This window comes from Silurus aristotelis, assembly GCF_946808225.1.
Source record: "Silurus aristotelis genome assembly, chromosome: 13".
NCBI classification, from domain to species: domain Eukaryota; kingdom Metazoa; phylum Chordata; class Actinopteri; order Siluriformes; family Siluridae; genus Silurus; species Silurus aristotelis.
The window spans coordinates 1,026,318-1,046,558 of record NC_139586.1 but is presented as its reverse complement, the minus strand read 5'-3'; the positions used below and the strand labels follow the sequence as shown (position 1 = coordinate 1,046,558).

Genomic DNA, 20,241 nt, shown 5'->3' with positions numbered 1-20,241 from the left:
GCCCAATATTCTGCACATCCTTATTTGGTTTCATCCTGGACTCCGACACCAGGACCGTACGTCCTGCGAGATGTGAGGTGAAGCCATGGAGCAGGTTTCATCCAACACGCCCGAAAGATTTTCAATCGGCTTATGATCTGGGAAATCTTTCGAGGTCACCATTTTTGTCATGTTCCTCAAACCGTTTCTGAATAGTGATTTGCAGTGTGGATGTGCAGGAACGGGCTTCAAGAGGGGTCTTTCTGTAGGTCGTATATGTAGCATCTGAATAACATCTACATGAACATCAGGACCAAAGGGTTTCCAGCAGAACATCGCCCAGCTTCCTTCAGCTCGCTCACTTCCTAAAGTGCATCTCAAGTATGATCTTAAGATCAATCATACAGACGTATAGATTTGAATGTGAGAAGAATTGAGAAGTAGTAAGAACATAAACTGGTCAGATAACTCAAAAAACCATCAATTTAATAGAACTGGAAACTGCTACACAATCAGGACACATGTTAAATATCAAAACACAAACATGGTGAAAAACCCACTGAACACCTGATGAAGATCAGTGCTATTGATGAAGACTGATGAAGATCGGTGCTCTGATCAGAGCTCATGTAGCATCGCCCTTATCGGGACAAAATCCCTCGTTCGTCTCTTCAGTGTAAAGGTTTCTGAAAAACTTAGTCTCTTTATGGCGCAGAGCAGATGGGCTGTCGAACTCCACCACCTTCCCAGCATGCATCACCAGAACCCTGTCTGAGTCCATGATGGTATTGAGTCTGATGGATGACAGAAAGAGCACGAGGGTGAGGTCAGTGTCTTTTATTCTCCACATGGAGATTGGTTCCCCATTGCTTGGTTCACAGTTCTTGGTAATGAAAGAACCAGAGGTGAACATTTTCGTGATTATGATTAAAATTTGGGTAAATGGCTGGACTTGGGAATGTCACAGCACAGGTTGATGTTCCTCACAGAAGGCGCATCATGGTCTTCACCCTTCACTAGTGATAGGTTATAAATAATAAAAGGATATTTATTGAATCCTAATACGGCACTTACCGATGCGCAATAGTGAGCACCGTCTTGTGCTTAAATCTTTCTCGGATGGTTTTCTGCAGAAGCATGTCGGTCTGGTGGTCGACGCTGGCTGTAGCTTCATCGATACATAAAATCTACAAAGAACGCAATAAAATCTTCAAATCCTGTGCGTTACTTGTTCCACGGATCTGCTTATTGAAAAACTCAAATACGTACATTGGCTTCGGTCAGGAGAGCCCGAGCAAGACACATCAGCTGCCTCTGGCCAACCGACAGAGACTTTCCTTTTTCTCCGACTGCAGCATCCAGACCTCCTGACAAAAATGGGGGGGAGAGGAGGCAAAAATAGTTTGTTTTGTGCTGCTATAAAGTTATCATAGCGCATTACTAACACCAGACTCCTTTAGCACACACCTATTCTTCGAACCACATCTCCGAGGTGACACTGATCCAAAGCGTTAAGGAGCTGATCATCAAGGTGACGTCCACAGGGGTCGAGGTTCTCCCTCACCGAGCTGGAGAATAAAAAGGGATCCTGGGGGATGATGGCCAGCTTGGACCTACAAAGGACATTACAAGTAACATCGCTGTTATCACTGACGGTATGTTCAATTAGTGTTGCTGAAGAACACTGGGATTCTCACCTCAGCTCAGAGAGAGCGACTTGCCCGATGTCTTCTGCGTCCAGCAGAATGCGTCCCTGCTTCAGTTCCACCATTCGAAACAGCGCCAGGAACAGAGTAGACTTCCCCGAGCCAGTGCGTCCAACAATACCCACCTTCTCCCCAGGCATCACTGTGAAGCTGACGCCATCCAGAGCGTTGGAAGATCCAGGCCGGTACGCCAACACAGCTGCGTCAAACTGCACTCGGCCGAGCTCCGGCCAGGACGCAGGAACCTGGTTAGAAACACAAAACAGTTTCGGTTTGTGCAACTGATTGCATTCGAAATGTAACACACCTCTTCTCTTATTCTGTACGGGTTCCTCAGAGTTTCTCTCACCACTGCTTTGCCATGCTGTGGTTCCAGGGGAACGCAGGTGGAATATTCCTCCGTACGCTCCACGCTCACCAGCTGCATCTCGGTCTGGGCGAAGCTGAAGATCAGTCCTGACAGCAAGCTCGTGATGGAAAGGGCATAGGACAGAGCCAGACCCACCATTCCTAACCCGAAAGAAAACACAGCAACTTAAGTACTCGCTCCAACGTGGCATCAGATTAGACTACATATTTATGCTTCCCAAAACTGTGTCCTTCACGATAAACTCAAGGTTGCCTATTGTTTAGGAACAAAATGTTTGCTGAGAGTCTGAGTGCTGATATGATATGAAGCATGACATGTAGGAAACCTGCAGATGACTCACCAAGTTCTGACAGCATTCAACACTATAATAATGACTAAAGGAATATGGAGCAACATTGTGTCTGTCAATGAACACTGCCCTCGATACCCCATCATCATCATAATCATCATCTGCTTTGTCCTAATTTTTAAAGCAGGGTCAGACTGAAGGGCAGCGTGCCCTTCAAGTCCACCATCAAGTGGTGGACTTGTGATGAGTGCAGTGGAAGATCTTTTTTTTTAAAGCTCAAGTCAGCCATCGAGATGGAATTGAGTAGTGAAAAATGTGAACATTTCCAAATATTGCATTTAAATGCAAATCTTTTCATTAACGAATCAGATGTTTAAAAACTAGGGGAGGTGGTAAAGGCTCTGGGTTACTGATCAGGAGATCTGGGGTTCAAGCTCTGGTATCGCCAAGCTGCCACTCTTCGGGCCCCTGAGCAAGGCCCTGAACCTTGTGTTTGTCACTGAGATACGCAGAAGACAGAATTTCACTGTGCTGTAAAGTACACAGATGTGAAAAGCAGAGGACCAACCTGGATCCACGGATTTGTTCTGGTGCTGGATCACAGCGATTACACTGATCCCGGTCACTACGGTGACCCCAATCATCTGCAGCCGAATGTCCAGCCACTGCATGGCGGCGTTTCCAATAAACACACAGCGCTGGTTCTGATCCAACCTCCTTTCATTTTCCTCCTCAAACCTGCACATTTATAAATGGAATTTAGAAACATGGAAAAGACTCCAGGAAACATAGGAGCTGGTGTGAGGGACGTGGACGTACCTGGCAGTGTGTCCGCTGGCCCTCACCGTCGCCAGGCCGCTGAGGGTCTCGGAGAAGTGCGAGTAGACCGGAGACAGGGTGAGGCTGCACAAGCGTTTGAGCTCACGGGATGAGTGCCGATAAAACCTCTGAGTTTGGTAGTAAAGCACTCCGAGTGGAACTAAAGGGAGCAGAACCCAGGGGAGCCCGTAGCTCATCACCAGCAGCATTCCCAACAAACCGAAAACATTAGCGAGGAGGATGTTCAGGACGAAAGGTAGCGAGTCGTCCACGCTGTAGATGTCAGAGGAGAAGCGATTGAGAATTCGGCCCAGAGGAGTGGTGTCGAAGAACGTCACCGTGGCCTGGAATAAAAAACAAACAGACAGACAGATGTTCACTGAAATGAGAGAAGGGAAGAAGATCGTACTAAAGATTGATCAGAATTCATCCAAGGCTTTACACCAGACTACAACAATGATTTCCAGTCAGTAAATAAATAATTACTTTACAATAGATACAAAGTCCAAGTAAGCACTAGCTAGCATCATTAATCCTCTCATTCTCAGATTAGCTCTTGCTAGCTGTCAATTTGAACATTTACAAACCTGTCTTGCTAGCTCATCTAACTAGCGAGCTAATACTAGCGGTTAATATTTTATCATTTATAAAATTCCAGTCAGAATTTGCCAGAGTTATCTTATACAACTAATCTGGTATAAAAATTGGAAATAATCATGAACACAATTGAAATATTATTATTTTTAATCCTGTCAGATTAGGCAGATGATATTTAGCAAACAAATGTGCTAAAACAAACAAACATATATATATATATATATATATATATATACACACATACATATACTGAATATAGCCATTTAGTTATAGCTAGCTAGTTAGTTATCTAATCCTAGCTGTGAATATTATATACATTTATAAATATTAGGAAAATTACTAAAGTTCTGATATTCTGCAGGATTTTTATGGGAAATCCTGTCAGGTTGATGTTCAGTAGCTGGATAACAAAACCTGAAAAACTATTGTACATGCTGATTAGTTTATTTTGCCTGATGCACGATTTATAATCCCTCTTTTCTATGTACATTTTTAAAAGTCCATTTCCAATTTCCAATATATTTTTAAATTCAATCACATTAAATTGATATATTTTCGATCGTAAACTCGACCCTTCAGCTTGCCTGAGTGATCAAAGAGAAGCCTGAAATTTAGAATCATGTTCTGAATTCAATGTCCTGAATGTCCCGTTGTTCATGGTAATAAAAAAAAAAAAGATGTTACCCTAAGAACATTATCCAGCAGTCTTCTGTGGATGACCGTGGCAGCGTGGATGGCGCCGTATGCGAACAGGAAGGCTCGGGCCGCGGTGAAGACGGTATTGGCTGCGGCTAGAGAACCGTACACGGTCATGTAGAACTTCAGCTCGGAGCTCGTATTTCCAAACGGGGCTCTGGCTGGTGAAGGAAACCTTTAAATGAGAAAAGAAATGTGTGTTCATTTTATTTTTAAATGCAGCAAACAAACAACATGTTTAAAGTCCTATTTTTAATTCTAACGTACAGAAGGGAGTCTGCAGAGAGAAGCACTAGGGCAGAGAGACGACTCGCTGTCAGAGACACCAGTTCAGACCCATTGACTTTCGAGTTGGAGATCCAGTAAGACAGCCACCAATCTGACACGTTCTTAGCCCCTGCGTTAAAGAGAAGATCAGTAAAGCGTACGTTTTGATTACTGGAGTAATTACAGGTCACAGTCATTCGTACCTTGCATGAAGAGCAGAGACAACAGAACAGACACAGCCAGACACCGGCCCACTGCCATCCAATACGACTTATAGACTGTCCAGGCAAGCGTGCCCATCTGCTTCTGCTCCTCCCCCATGGTGCATAGCCCCTCCTCTAAAACTGGCTCATTGGTCAGATCTTCTTCCTGGTCCATGCCACCTAATTAAATATTCATTATCAAAATTTGAGAATTAAAATTTTTATGAGTATCACATAATAAAACATTACCTCTCTCATTCGTTTCGCTCTCGTTCCTGCTCCCCATAGGCACATCCTTCACCAGAGATAAGACCTCCTGTGGTGTTCCTTTACAAAGCAAACAAGACCAACATGAAACATGACCCAACATGTAAAACATTTCCTTGTTTTTCCGGACAACAAATCCGTAAAACGACACATACGCTCGATTGTATATACTACAATACTTGTATAAGGAATAAGAGTGGTGGTAGAGGATACCCATTTTTACCACCGTCCCTCTGTCCATCAGCATCACCACATCGGCCTTCTCCACAAACTCCACCCTGTGAGTGCAAAGGATTCGGGTCTTGTTCCTAAGAATTCCCAAGATGCATTTCTCCATGAGATGATGAGCCACGTCTCCATCCACGGCTGCTAAAGGGTCGTCCAGCAGATAGACGTCCTTGTCCTGTCACAGAACGAAAGGTTAAATGTGGGTGAACGGTTTTCTGCACAATGTTTACGTGAGAGTTTTTACCATGTAAACAGCTCGGGCCAGAGCGAGGCGACTTTTCTGGCCTCCGCTGAGCGTCACGCCGTTCTCTCCCACTTCCGTCTGATCTCCGTTCGGCAAAACCTGCAGAACGTTAAGTGTGTGACAGGTGACGCAAGAATCTGATACAGAAATAAAACACAGGGAAAATCAAGCGCAGGATTTTTTTTTCTAGATTCAAATGCTAAATCAAAATCCTGGCACATTTCTCCACTTGATCAAGATTTGGTTTCAACTCCATTTTCCAATTTAAAAAAAAAAAAAAAAGACGCGAGCTCACATTGAGGTCTGCAGTGAGGGCACAAGCCTCGAGCACAGCTTGATAGAAGTCACTGGAAAAGTCCTTTCCAAACAAAACGTTGTCTCGAACAGTTGCATGCTGGATCCAAGGCTCCTGGGCAACCAACCCAAACCCCTGCTCTCTTCCCTGGACGTACACAGTGCCTCCGACTCTAAAGAGTAATTCATTTCAATACGTGACAATGAGCACTTTCGGTTTTCTGCCAATGATACCCTTCATTAAAGATACATATGAAGCACCTACCGAGGTGTCCGTTTAGCAATTTCATTGGTCTAATGTTATGGGGCTCAGTTTTTTGGCTTAAAGTTTGTGAAACCGGGAAAAACCCAGGAAAAATCCATAAATTAGCCGCTTCATTGTTTAAGCCGAGGGGTTTTTTAAAACGTGGGGAAAAGTAACGGCTTATAGTCCAAAAAATACGGTACACACACACACACACACACACACACACACACACACACACACACACACACACACACACACACACACACACACACACACACACACCTACCTGTTTAGCTCTCCAGCAATAGCAGACAATAAGGAGCTTTTCCCACAGCCAACTTTTCCAACCACAACAAATAAAGAGCCCTGATAAAAAATATACAACAGATGTTAAATAGAATATAATAATAATCCTTTGCTCTTATTTGGCTTGTCTTTTCTTTCCACTTATACCTTCTTGACACTTAAGTCCAGATTCTGGAGGTACAGACTTCCTGTCGGAGATGTGTCCTTCAAATCAGAGTTAAATTGCAGATCTGGATTTTTCCATGAGAAATTGGCTCGGGTCAACCTCACGGCGGTTCCAGGATCCTCAGGAGATACTGCATGAAACAAAATGTCTTCACCATAATTTTGTCTTTATTTCATTTTCACACACAGAACAATTTCATCACTGCAAGTGTTCCAGGGGTTTGCATCATCACTACAGATCCAAGAATATTGGCATGCTGGAACAAGTTTATGTCTCCTAGTTTAATTAAACGGAACATGTGATTCTACCACACCCAAAGACGTCCTACACAGAACTCTGCCTCTAACAACATTTTAGGGTAGAGAATCACATATGGCTGGAGAAGTCAGGTGTCCAAATACTTTTGTCCATACACTGTAGCATAGAAATCGTTTTGTTTTTTTCCTACCTTGGCTGTAATAAGCGCTGAAGTCTTGATCATGCAGACTGAGGAAGAGCTGAATGCGGTCCAGAGATACTTTGGCTTCCAGCGTGCCGTTAAGAACCCAGGGGAACGCGTTGAGTGGGAGAATGAGCATGCCCACTAGAGCCAGTGTAGTGAAAACCTACAAGCAAGATGAGGCAGAGGTTCAGATTCGGACTCAGAGGGTGAGAAAAAGGTGGGAAAAGCATCTCAGCTCAATGAATACCACATGCTTTACATAAGAGTAATCATTTCACTCAGGGTGTATTTATTTTTAAATGCTCTGGGTTTCTTGACTTTTTTGAACCTGGAAGGATTTTTACATCCACTGCTCTTATTGGAATAAAGGCGTACACATTTGCCACCAGGACTCCTTAAATAACTACAGCTTATGCATGATAACTAGGACACAGGATGGTTCAAGCCCAGAAACTGCCAAGCTGCTAATGTTGGGCCCTGCCCTCGGACCCCAGCTACTAAACAAGATATGATGCAGGTGTAACTGTAGGAGAACGTTCATTTAGAATGATGATTTAACTGACAAACGCAAACTACCTCAATTTCCAGCCAATCACAATCCACTATTCACACCTGAACTTTCAGCCAATCACAATCTACTACTCACACCTGAACTTTCAGCCAATCACAATGCACTATTCACACCTGAACTTTCAGCCAATCACAATCCACTATTCACACCTGAAATTTTAGCCAATCACAATCCACTATTCACTATTAATAGAATAAATAATTAATAATACGCTCACCTTAGCTGCAGTAAGACTGTTTCCGAGCAGCACATATGTGACGAAGGTAAGGATTGAGATGACGACAGGAAGCGCTGCCCATGTGTACACACACACTGCGTCCAGGTATTTCAAGGCCTTCAGGTGACTCAGCTCTTTCTCACGGCTTTGATTGATCTTCTCTGCAATGTGCTGCTCCCAGTTATAGAACTTCAGAACTCGGATTCCAAAAAGGACCTCAGTCATGAGCTTTAACAAGAAATAACAAATTCGATACAGTTTCTGACTGGAGCAGATACACAGACCATCATATTCATTTACTGATCATTCTGTAGATCTTACCTTCACCCTGTTGTCTTTGTGTGTCAGCATGTGCTTATTGTTCTCCAGGATGCGAGTTGCCAGAACCTTATTGAGAGGCACGAGCAGAAAAGCCACGCCCAGTCCTCCCAGGAAGGCCACGCCCACCTGGAGGTAAAGCAGGTAAAGAGCCAGGAGGAACTGGAAAGGCAGACTCCAAACTTCATGGAAGCTGTTGAAGAAATTGACTAGTCGGTCCGTGTCCGTGCTCATGTAGTTGACCACCTCGCCTGTTGTGAAACGCGCCAGCTCCGAGCTGCTGACCCGCAAAGCTTTAGCGTAGATCGTGGAGACCACGGCGGCCCGAGCCTGCAGGGACACCTTCGAAACTTCAAAAACGAAGACGTTGCGGAGGAACGCTGCTAATAAAGTGCTGGAGAAGAGTCCCACAGCACACCACACCCCCCTGCTCAAGGGTGCTCCATCAGTCTCCATGAAACCTACTAGCCAGCTGAGGAGAAGCGGTCCTGCAAATGCGAGCAGACTGGCCACCAGCTTTAGCACACCAAGGAGGTAGTAGCGTGGACCAAAAGCCTTGTGTAGCACCCTGAAGAGTCTCACCTCATGGTGGCTCATTTCCTCAGGTTGGATTGTACTGTATGAACTGTTTTGCTGGTGCCCTTCAAGTGTCCTTGGCACTCTGTTATTCAGACACTGTTCCCAACACCGATTAAAGCGCAGAGTCACGGTTTTGGTCCGTAGCCTTTGGGGCAGTTGTAGGACATCGCCGGGTTTCTCCAGCTCGCCACGTTCACCCTGCCTTAGTTGAACATTCAACCACAAGTAGAGAAACCTGGATAGGAAGCTGCAGCCATCCTCTGCCACCACTTCTCTCTCAGGAGGCGGCGAAACAATTAGAGGAGCCTCATCGTGCGTGTTTATGAGCAGAGACGCACTTTGAGACGTGAAACAAGGAAAGAGAAAGGCTAGAAGGTACGTAAGGACCAGGGCTGCCCTGCAAACTGACAACACAAACCTTCCGAGCAGCAAAAAGTTCTCGCTACTGAGATCTTGAGCCTGAGTGATCAGCGTAAACACTATGTTAGGAGCAGGAAGAAGAGCCAGGATCAGAAAAAAGGGTGGACCTCGAGTCCTTCTGTGCGCAGATCTTTGCAAGGACAAAACGGCCCCGAAGTGGACGAGCCACGCAATGACTCCACATCCATCAGCCAAGACGTTCACGTAAAGGTCCCGCTGGTGAAGAGCGAACACCAAACCCAAATCCGTGATGAAAACAAACACCTGCAGAAGCGCAGCAACAGACCTGAAGATCCAACCGACAGGAAGCGGAGGTAAAGTGGACCTGAGCCTGCAGAAGATCAATATCAAACCATCAGCATATACAAATAAGATATTATCCAAACAGGAAGACATCCTGAACAGAAGTCTTCTATCATACGATCTTTCACATTTTGTCCTCTAAAAGGTTCTCACATACATGGAAGATGCACCAAATGTCAGATGGTAGGAAACTTCTGGAATATTTTCTATCATCTGCTCATCATGTTCTCTTTGTTTGGGTTCTCTCCAGTTTCTTTCCACCAACCAGAAAAGTTAACAACGTAATAGATCCATTAGAGACTACGGAAAACCGAGGCGTGTCCTAAGAGTCACATATAATACAGATTAACATGGCAGAGGTAGAGCTGTAACTTCCTGGATTCAGAACATTAACAGAACATCTGGTTTTATTTAAGTGGCAGTTTGACCAAGCGGCGACTTTCCGATCAGTAACCAGCCTTAACCTCTGACCCCCACGGCCCTAATCATGGTGCATGAATCCTCCAAGTGTGTATTTTACCTCGGAGCACTGAGATAACAGGAGCTTAACACTGCAGTAACAGCGTGTGCAAGAGATCCACAGATGACGCGGTTAAAGCAGGGACTGATGGTGCCGTTCCTCCATGCTGGATATAGAAAGTCCTCCTCGCTCCCACACAGCTCCGATACGATCCTGGAACCCTCGAACTGTCCCTCCATCACTCTGGACCTCAGGACATGACGTGTGATCCGAGGACGCCGTTAGGGTTTTGGGTTCAGATCTTGAGGCAGCACTTCGCACCGGTCATACGCTGCTGAAAAACGTGAACACGGCAAACATTATTTCAATTCCTCCAGTTCAGTACAGAATCATTCTATGAGAGTCTGAAAAACTGAAAGATGAAAAGCAATTTTTTTTTTACGAGTATTTGATTCTATTCTAATACAGATAACTGGGTTCTCACCACAAGCAAGATTTCTGCAAGTTCCATCTACTTCCAGGTCAATTTTACATGAATGAAATCCCTGGTGGAAGTGTTTATGTTCAAGGAAAAAAGCCACTCTGGGTCGAGCTCATTTGTCTTTCAAATATTCACTCAAAAAAAGCTTCTCAGGAACACAGGACACATCCAAACATGGAGCAGATGATCTGCAACAGCAGAAGACTACATCGAGATCCCCGTCGGCAGCCAGGAACAGACTGGACACAGAGCCAAACTTGACCTGATATGATCTGAGTGATCTTCATAATGCAGGGTGAGAGTCAAAATCGGGCAACATCTAGATCTATCCATAGACTTGCATGGCGTTACCAGTCCAGGCTGGTGGGGGTGGTGTGATGATACGAGGAAGGTCTTTGTAACACACTTTGGGCTCAATTACCACTACAACCGATCTGAGAATTGCTGCTGTTCATTGTGGACACAATCAGAATACACCATGGAGTAGTAACAAGCAGAAGCAGAAGCAACATGCAACATCTGTTCTTCAGTGGTTCTCTGAGTAAACACAGTAGAACATAGATGCTTGTGATATAATGTTCATCTTACTGTAGATGTGTTTACACACATGTATGTAAATATATGCTATACACACACTACATATTTATCTGCACTTGTTTATTTGCACAATTGCTACTCATTGCACTTCTGGTAACCGGTCATCATGACAACATGAACCAGGATCTCAGGGGAAAGAACAAAGTTGAGAACATCAGATTTCTGAATTCCATCACAAACCCACAAAGCAGTGGAAGACTTTATACTGGAAAGCACCAGTTAGATGTTTTATCAGCATGAACTATTATAATGAAAAAGAGTACAAAGCCAAAGAAGAACCAGGAGATACCTGAAATGCGCTCCAGCATGGTTCCATCAGTGTTTCTGCTGAATCAGCTTTCCATTAGAAACTGTTAATTGTGGAAGAACAGCAAATCAGATCAGCTCGCTGTAAGTTAATCATAAATACATTTGCTATTTGCTGCAACATTTCCTTCTTATATAACCGGTGTGCGGCAAAGCGATGCGGAACTGACACGTTTCCACGTCACAATTTTCATAATAAAAGTTCAAAATAAAGCATAAAAGTAAATGTTTACCATATTTGTTACTCATTAGATTACACACATTATGTAATAAATCTAGATCAGATGGGCTTATAGACCTTATTCATGTTGTTGCTACTTTATCTAACGCGTATGATAAGAGGTTGGGCTTAGAATGTATTCATATGCAAATGACCTATGAATAATTAATAAATGATAATTTATGAGCAATTTCAGGCTGTCAGTCATTTAAACGCTTTATTGTCAAGTTGGGGGGGGAATAAAAATGTAGAGTAGAAAAAGCTCACGTGTTTATAGAAACTGCCATCCTGGTCTTGGGTGGAGGGTTTATTCCCCCACCCCCCAAAAAAGGGGTGAAAAAGAGCTTTTTTTTCCTTTTCTATTTTTACAATTCTGACAAAACAACCAAAATGAAAAGAACGAAAGCGAAAAAACCCTGAATTTGGTCAGTGCACATTTCATAAAGTTGGCATTTTATAATACAAACAACACACGCGCACACACACACACACACACACACACACACACACACACACACACACACACACACACACACACACACACACAAAGGATAAAGCAAATCTACAAATGCATTTTAATTAGACAGGAATTTCTTTAAATAGGAAGTAAAGCTTTCTAAGGCAACATTAAACTGGATAAAAAGGCTCGTCTATTAGGCGTGTGGAATACAGGAATGAGTCCATACAGTCTCTGGTTTGGGTTTGTTTTTTTTACTCATTTACAATATACAGTCTTTATTGTTCAGGTTTTCCCAGAACACCCGATACACCCGTTTGTGTAACAAATATCCTACATTTCCTGGTCTCTGGGGTTCACCCGCACGTTTTCAGGGACACGTCACGGAGCTACTCGCACACTGGTTTTTCTCCTTAAAGCACTTCCGAGAAATCTGGACATTAAATATGGATATAGGCAGGAAATCCAAACCTCTCCACTTCTAAACGCTTTCTTTCCTAACAACACACTGTACTGTATTTTGGTAATTTATGTTCATTCCCCTCTAACTGTGTCCTACATTTGCAAATATACAAGTCCATATTTCTACAGACAAAAAAGTAACAATACCGATAATTCCCCTCTGTTCCATCTGAATATCAGATGTTATAATTGACTAAAGATTTTCCAGGACATACCGTCGAAATAATTACACCATTATGCTATCTCTCTCTCTCTCTCTCTCTCTCTCTCTCTTTCTATTTAAGTACATCTACATCGTCTGTATACGTTTCTGCAGGGTTCAAGCCACTGGAGTCCGTCATCTGTTCACCGCACTCGAGACATGATTGTCCGGTCACAGCAAAAATAAATTCATCCTAAACGCCTGTTCAATGTTACATGGAGATGAAGTAAAGGAGGGTTTTTCAAAATCCTGGGGAAAAAAAAAACAACAACCCTCGGCTGGGGTATAGCACAAAAGTCCAAACATTTACATTTGTACAAATATACGTTTGAATATATGCAAACTTTTACAGAATAAAAGCTGTCCATGAGCTGCTTACACACCAGTCAAAAGGCGCGACAAAATAAAACTGCTCTAAAACACAGAGAGAGAAAAGAAATAAGATTCTTGGTTGGAGTACTTTGTTGATGCTGCAATTCATGTCTGAGATACAACACACACACACACACACACACACACACACACACACACACTCTGCATTCTTGCAGAACAAATAGACTTAAACCTACAAGTCTTTCTGGATCCTCAGGATACACAACCAGCCGTCCAGGACAAACAGGATGAGCTGAAAGTGAGACAAGAGGAGCGTGGACTCGTCCAGATCAACTACACAGCAGAACCTGGACTGGATCTCACACACACACACACACACACACACACACACACACACACACACACACACGTGTGTGTGTTTGTAGGTGTGTGTGTGTGTGTGTGTGTGTGTGTGAGCGATTTGGACGAGGGGAGAAAGTTTTTCTCCTTCATTTACACCCTGACTCAATTCCCTGCTCTTTTTTTTTTTTCCAGGGGAAGGTTTTCTGTCGTTTTGGAAAGCCGAGTTCACAGGTTCTTTGTGTTCAGGTGCGTTTTGTAATGCTTCGTGAGGTGGTCGCTTCGCATGAACCGCTTCTGACACTTCGAACATTCGAAACGCTTGTCTCCTGTAAAAGAAAAAAAAAAGAAAATACAAGTATAAAAGAAAGAAGCAAGAGACAGAGGAAAATAATTCTCACCATTTTACACAACATAAAACATCAACTGACCAAATTCACCAATTTTAAACATCACTATATTGACAAAAGTATTGGGACACCTGACTTTTAAAAAAAATATATATATATTTAGAGGCACACAATCATATAGGACGAGCATGAGATTTTTGAGCTTGAACTAGGAGAGTTCCGCACGGACCGTTATTACTGACGCACCACCCGCTAAACTCTGGAGCGCTCTGGACAGGTAAACACAGAAGGCACTGCAGAATAATTAACGGGGGAACAAGCAGAAGATTCAGACAAAGAAAACACTGTATAGTGCGTTTACCTTTTGTAGAGTCATTCGAAATAGTGTTATTAATGATTTTTTTTTATATATAATTTGCATTTTGATGTAATATGGCATTTAAATGCACTTAAATGGGATTAGTTTTCACAGATATTCTTGTAGGCAGTTTCAGCGATAATGTTCACAGACCCGGTCTTATTTCCGCTTGTAAAATTCATATTGCTCTTTAATAAAGAAAAAGTACTTCTTATCTGATTATTCGAATAATCAGCAGAATAATCAACTTTCAAAATGATCGATAGCTGCAGCCTTGAAATAAACACTATAGGCTACAGAAAGAAGTCACAACTCCAGATGCATCAGGCTGCACACAGAAACGGGTTCTACTCGCCACACACACACACACACATTACTCAATCAGGGCAAAGTTCCCAAAAAGCATCGCAGCACAAAACATTATCGTTCAGACAGAAGACGCCCTCTACTAATGTAAAGACGAGCTTAGCGTTTGTAATGTTTAGGGAAGCTCATATATAATTTATTTAGCACATATACTTAATAATTTAGTTTTTTTTCGTCAATTGAAGCACGCTCCATGAAGGTGGATACTGGATCAAGAAAAACTAATTGTATATTGGACTAAAAAAAACAAAAAAAAAACATGTAAAATAGAACTGGACTGAATCAAGAAATATATATCAATAAATTATTAATAATAAATATAATTTAGCGCTCTCCATGCAGCGTGCAGTTTCACATGTAAAAACAAACAGCATATGCGGTCAGTGATTCCCCTCTAGAGGCCGCTTTTGAAATGACAGCAGACAAGACAAACTATTTTTGCTGATAGCCAAAAGTTATAGTAACCAACTATCGGTGCTGATTAATTGGAAAAATCTAAATAATGAATTGGTTGAACTCTAGTACTTAATGCCAGTCCGTGTTTCCAAACTGAAAGCAGGTTTGTTAGTGGTGTTGAAACTGTTCCTAATTTTTTAATATTGAGGACAGATTTAACATTAAAACCAGTGAGAGCCAAGTAAGGGCTCAATTGCGATGTCTAGACGACTGAGTACTTCTTCAAAACAGGATATCATGAAATCTTTAAGGTGACATTGAAAATATAGTTCTCATATAACCAAACACTCTCGCTATTATGCCAGATCCTATAGTTAGCTAATATAAGTTGATAAACAGAAACCGGGACACGCAAATGTTTTAATAAACGGTTTTGTACCTGTATGCGTCCTGGCATGTCTCTGGAGTTCGTCGCTGCGTGTGAAGCTCTTCCCGCAAAAGACCCAGCTGCAGGTAAAAGGCCGCTCTCCCGTATGCAACCGCACGTGTGCTCGCAGCAACGACGTCTTCCGGAAGGTTTTCCCACAACCTACTATGTGGCAAATGTGTTTCCTCTTCCCAACCTCTCCTGGCCTATAACAGGCAAAACGAAGAAAAAGGTAATTTAGATTAATTTAGCACTGTTTAACAAATTCAACCCACACGTGTCTCTGCACTCGATGAACCGCAAAGTGAAGCGTTGGCAGATCCGTAGAAATATACAGTATATGGACAAAGGTTTGGGGACACCAGACCATAGGATTGATATATTCTTGTTTTGAACATCCTATAGTCTTGATTTGCTATTATAATAACCTCCAATCTTCTGGGAAGATACTTCACTGGATTTTAGTTTGCGATTGTGTAGATTGTGAGGTGAGGATGCCTGGGGTGCATTCAGCATTCACATTCATCCCAAAGCGTGTGCTTAATAGGGTTGGAGTTCTAAAGCAGGAGATCTTCCACTGCACATGTAAAGCATATCTTCATGTAGCTGGCTTTGTGCACAGGGGCACTATCTTGCTGGAACAGGACTGGGCCTCCTAGTGCAAGTGAATGCAATTGTGTGTCTCCAACTTTGTGCTGAGTTCAAGGAAAATTCAGGTGTTTCAATACTTTTGTCCACATAAGGTATAAATTGAATAAATTCCCCATTTCACTAAATTATTATCTAAAAGTAATGCTGTTAATTTTATTAAGTGAAAAAACATTTAGGCCAAAAAAAAAAAAAGGGGATTTTTTTTTTTCAGATCCGAGCTGCTTCTGTAAATATAATCGTGACCTGCATGACCTTTTCTCTGCATCTTTGCAATTGGGACAGGTGCAGGCCATGCGCCGTTTCTTCTCTCCTGGTTGGCTCTGGAGCTCCAGAGTGAGGGTCTGCTCCTTGAGCTGCTGCTCCTGCGCCTGAAGGTTACCCAGCTGAAGCCCGCCTCCCTGGACCGTCTGTACCGTCAGGTGCTGCTGTCCTGAAAGCCAAACCAATATAATAAAGATGCTCTGCCAGTTCTCTCTCACACTAGATACAAATGTATTTGAGGTGTACAATATTGCCAGTCTATGTCTGGTTTAATCAAACTGCTTCTCACCCCCTGAATTGGTAATGGTGACAGGGACTCCTTGTACTTGTACGCCGTTAATGTTGATGGTCTGCACGGCTTGAGCCGCTGAAGTGAGCTGTGCTGCGTTGAGTGTAATTAGACCACCACCAGCAGGGGCGATCTTGGCGAGAGTCCTCTCTTTTCGTGCCCCTGGCTGGGTTCTCTTGCTCACCACAGCCGACGTGACAGGAGTGGTAGGGGGCGAGGATGGAGTGGTTACGATTGTCTCCTGCAGTTGTACTGCCTGCCATTCACCTGAAGCTGTTTTAATCAATACCTGTGAATAATTACAGATCACCACTGATTACAGAACACATTGTGAAGTATACATGTACACACTTATTTTAAATTGTCTATCAAGCTTACTTGCTGTAAACAATAAAATAATACAGTAAACATTATTGCCATCAACAAAACCCTGACTACTGGGAGAAAATAGGTGGTGGCTGAGGTACCTGGGTGGGTTCTGAAGGAGCCATCTGAACACTGGGGGTGGCTGGCACTCGCTGGGGCACAGGGGGGAGTGTTGCAGAGGCAGCTTGTACCACTTTTAGAGCCTGAGGTGGTATCTGCACCACCTGCTGATCTGATTTCTGCTGAACCAACTGCACCTGCTGCACCACAGGCTGGCTCCCGCCCGGACTCTGCACAATCAGGAGATTGTTTCCTGCCTGACACGACGAAAAGGAAAAGAGTCCGTCACTACTTGCGACACATTTGCATCCTGGTGTTTGATTCGTGCCTACCATCCTTCTTTAATACGTTTTACAACATTGCATCATAATAAACCCCTAGTTGTTATAAAGGTCAGACCCAGAGCGTCATGAACCGACCTGAATTATGTTTTCAGCTGTTGTTTCTATCAGCACCGTTTCCATCTGTTCCGTAATGGGTGGGGGCGAGGCAGGTGGAGGAGCAGGAGAAACCACAGCAGCCAGTCTCTTCCGCCCACGTTTTCCCTTTACTGGCCGAGGCGAGGCAGCTGCCGACTCCGTGATGATCTGAGTTGCACCGACTTCACCCGCAGCAACGTTGAGAGGCAGAGCAAGTCCACTAGGCAGACACACCACGTTCGTGGCGGGTGAGATGTTTGTGCTGTTCTGCCTCCGCTTTTGCGTTGATGGCTTAATGGGGACTGTTTTCTGTGCTGGAGTGGGAGAAGCAGCCTGCACTGTAACAGGTGAGGTGATGATCGCCTGGTTGGTCCCAGGAATTATCTGTATCTGTCCACCCTGAGGTACCATCTGAATGGTCTGAGCTCCTTGGATCTGTGGCACCACCTGGTACTGAATGTTGGCAGTAGTTGCCCCGGCTGGGCGAGTTGAGGGCTGAATAGTCAGGAGGAAGGGACTGGATCCTGAAGAACCCACGCCTGCAGGGAGCTGAATGACATTTCCTTTGGCCGACAGAAAGCCCAGGTTTTTGGGTGGAGCTGGAGCGATGGGAGCAGGTTTGATGGGGTGAAGGCGGCGCGTGGTCGGCTGGGCCGGTGGAGCGCTGGCCGGAGCTTGGGCGGCAGGTGGGCCGATCTTACTGCAAGTGGCGGCCAGGAGGGCTAAAGGTGATGGCTGAGAATCCTGCAAAAGAAATGCCAATCTTATTTATGATACGGGGTTTCTGTAGGTTTTACAGGTCAGATTTAAGATGTTTTTAAGACCATTAAAAATGAGATTTAAGGCTTATATCACAACATCAAAAATACACACAAATACATTGTGAGCCACTGGCCTTACCCAAGCCAAGAATCGCTAAACCGGCACTTTGCCAAAATCATGACCCTTTTAAAATTATTCAAGTGAATGAAAAACTTTTTGAGACCCTGTGGAAACCTTGATGATGCAACAGACTAATAAATCACCAGCAAATTCTTTTCTCTCGTTTAACTAACAGACAAACAAAAGGAGTTCCTATTGCATTAAGATTGAAAAACAGACATATATACACTACGATATATATACTAAAGCTTTTATACACTTTCTTCCAATGTTTATTATTGCACACACTACTGGATTGAGTCCCATTTCCTGCTAAACGTACATCAGCATTCAAAACTCGATTAACGGATAAACGTAAGCAAAATAAAAATGTGCTCTAATCTACATTCTACATGCCGTCACCTTGTTTTTGTCCGTAAGCAAACACTTAACCAGCCATACATTATATTAGTTTTTGCTTCAATTCTGTTGGAGAACATATTATAGAAATGTTCTGTTTAGAACACAACAAACGGAACTCGTAACCCAATGTAAAATTGTGAGTTCTTACTTGAGATGTGGTGGTTGAGGGCTGAAGATATTCACTAGGACTGACAGCAACGGTGGTGGCCATACTGTCCTTTTGATCTTTGGGAGGAATAAAAGACACTTTTAATCAAATTCAAAATTACAAAAACAACCACTATGTTTAATTTGTGTGTTAGTGGTAAGATCGTCTGCGCAACGTTCGTTCCAAGTTCAACGTGTAAAATCAAGAAGACATCAACGAGCTCGATTAGTCCCAGAGTTCAGATTAAACCTGGTGAAGTTAATGAGATGTTCCAGTGTACTAAAGAACGCTCATTTCAATAAGCCCCGCCCATAAACGCAAAGTTCCGCCCCAGGACCTGCTGTGGCCCTGGACTAAGTCTATAAAAGGAATGACAGCAAACAAGTAGTTTTCAGGGCCGGAAAAAAAACTACTGCAGCTTTAAAAGGCTCCTGTGCGCTTTTTGTGTTTATGCACATCATCACGCATTCACGTGGACGATGCAGAAGAGAAACAAACATCTTTATAAAGCAACGATTATGACAAGCTTCATACACAATGCAAAGTTTGGATTTCTGCAGAAATATTATTATATTATACATAGAGGTTTTCGAGCCCAAATCCAAGCCATACACGGGTCTCCACCGCCCCCTCGCAATACACACACATATAAATAAAAACTGACCCCCAGCTAACGGCTAACGAGACCCCAAGCGATTAAAGCTAACCGCGCTAGCGCCTCTGAGGTACTCCAGACTTGTGTATTTCTATTTTCCTCTCAGCTGTGTTCCGATTCTACTTAATTGAAATGATGTGCATTTTAATCAAATTTAATACAAATAAAAATCGCCTCAGAAACTCTGCGAAACTGCACTGCGTTCCCTCAGCTAGCATGCTAGCTCCGAACTAGCCAGATAAACTCTTTGATACTGAGGAAGCACCCTGATTCCGGAAGTGTGCAGTATGCTGCAGGGTACAGGATCATACTGGAACATTTTTTGCTAGTTTTCTTTTAAATAAAGCATCGCTGTGGCGCGATACAACCAGGGCTCGGGTTTATTTATAAGTAGATAGTAAAATAAACGCCAGCGTTATCCTTCCTACCCACCGCTCATGACGACATTCGCTCTCCGTTAAGCTTTCAAGAGCAAAGCCCAGGTCCAGAGACCGCCCGAGCCCTTCGACCAATCCGCCTGCGCATGGACGGATGATTGATCGCACTGCGGGCCAATCAGCACAGGAAGCCTTGGTGATTGACTTTTAACTTCACCAATAGTGTGTCGGAATGCTGAAAAGGCCGCCCCCGTACCGAGACTTGACCAATAACTCATCGCGGTTCGATTTAAGAAGGCGGGTCATGAGCTAGGCCCAGCGAGCTAGACTGAGCCAATTATACACGCTGGCGCATTTCACTGACGTCCAGCTCGACCACTTAGAACTGGCTGGAACACATCAATCAAAAGTAATTGACATCCATTTTGATCTGCTTTGCCTTAAAGATG

General features: G+C 43.5%; 2 protein-coding genes across 8 annotated transcripts; both read right to left on the bottom strand.

Moving 5' to 3' along the window:
* Positions 1-447: 447 nt before the first annotated feature.
* On the bottom strand, positions 448-13,397 carry abcc10 (ATP-binding cassette, sub-family C (CFTR/MRP), member 10). 6 transcript variants are annotated; one of them, XM_083559661.1, is made up of 24 exons: positions 13,283-13,397; positions 11,356-11,416; positions 10,473-11,006; positions 10,049-10,322; positions 8,230-9,556; positions 7,909-8,136; positions 7,127-7,283; positions 6,660-6,808; positions 6,493-6,572; positions 5,961-6,132; positions 5,666-5,764; positions 5,407-5,596; positions 5,176-5,253; positions 4,927-5,106; positions 4,724-4,853; positions 4,445-4,631; positions 3,164-3,507; positions 2,913-3,082; positions 2,035-2,195; positions 1,677-1,930; positions 1,447-1,592; positions 1,249-1,346; positions 1,054-1,166; positions 448-773 (listed from the first exon to the last, which is right to left on the bottom strand). In XM_083559661.1, the coding sequence occupies exons 4-24, from the start codon at positions 10,225-10,227 to the stop codon at positions 605-607; spliced, it is 4,611 nt and encodes a 1,536-aa protein (XP_083415787.1). In that variant the 5' UTR covers positions 10,228-10,322; positions 10,473-11,006; positions 11,356-11,416; positions 13,283-13,397; the 3' UTR covers positions 448-604. The 6 variants fall into 6 exon arrangements, with proteins under 6 accessions (XP_083415787.1, XP_083415784.1, XP_083415788.1 ...); XM_083559658.1 differs by lacking the exon at positions 13,283-13,397 and having other exon boundaries at positions 10,473-10,570; positions 10,678-11,006; positions 11,356-12,078; XM_083559662.1 differs by lacking the exon at positions 10,473-11,006.
* On the bottom strand, positions 12,154-20,065 carry sp2 (sp2 transcription factor). 2 transcript variants are annotated; one of them, XM_083559673.1, is made up of 8 exons: positions 19,848-20,065; positions 18,761-18,837; positions 17,329-18,072; positions 16,951-17,166; positions 16,484-16,772; positions 16,177-16,363; positions 15,295-15,488; positions 12,154-13,714 (listed from the first exon to the last, which is right to left on the bottom strand). In XM_083559673.1, exons 1-8 carry the CDS (start codon positions 19,852-19,854, stop codon positions 13,614-13,616), a joined length of 1,815 nt encoding a protein of 604 aa, XP_083415799.1. In that variant the 5' UTR covers positions 19,855-20,065; the 3' UTR covers positions 12,154-13,613. The 2 variants fall into 2 exon arrangements, with proteins under 2 accessions (XP_083415799.1, XP_083415798.1); XM_083559672.1 differs by having other exon boundaries at positions 16,186-16,363; positions 19,848-19,869.
* Positions 20,066-20,241: the final 176 nt, after the last annotated feature.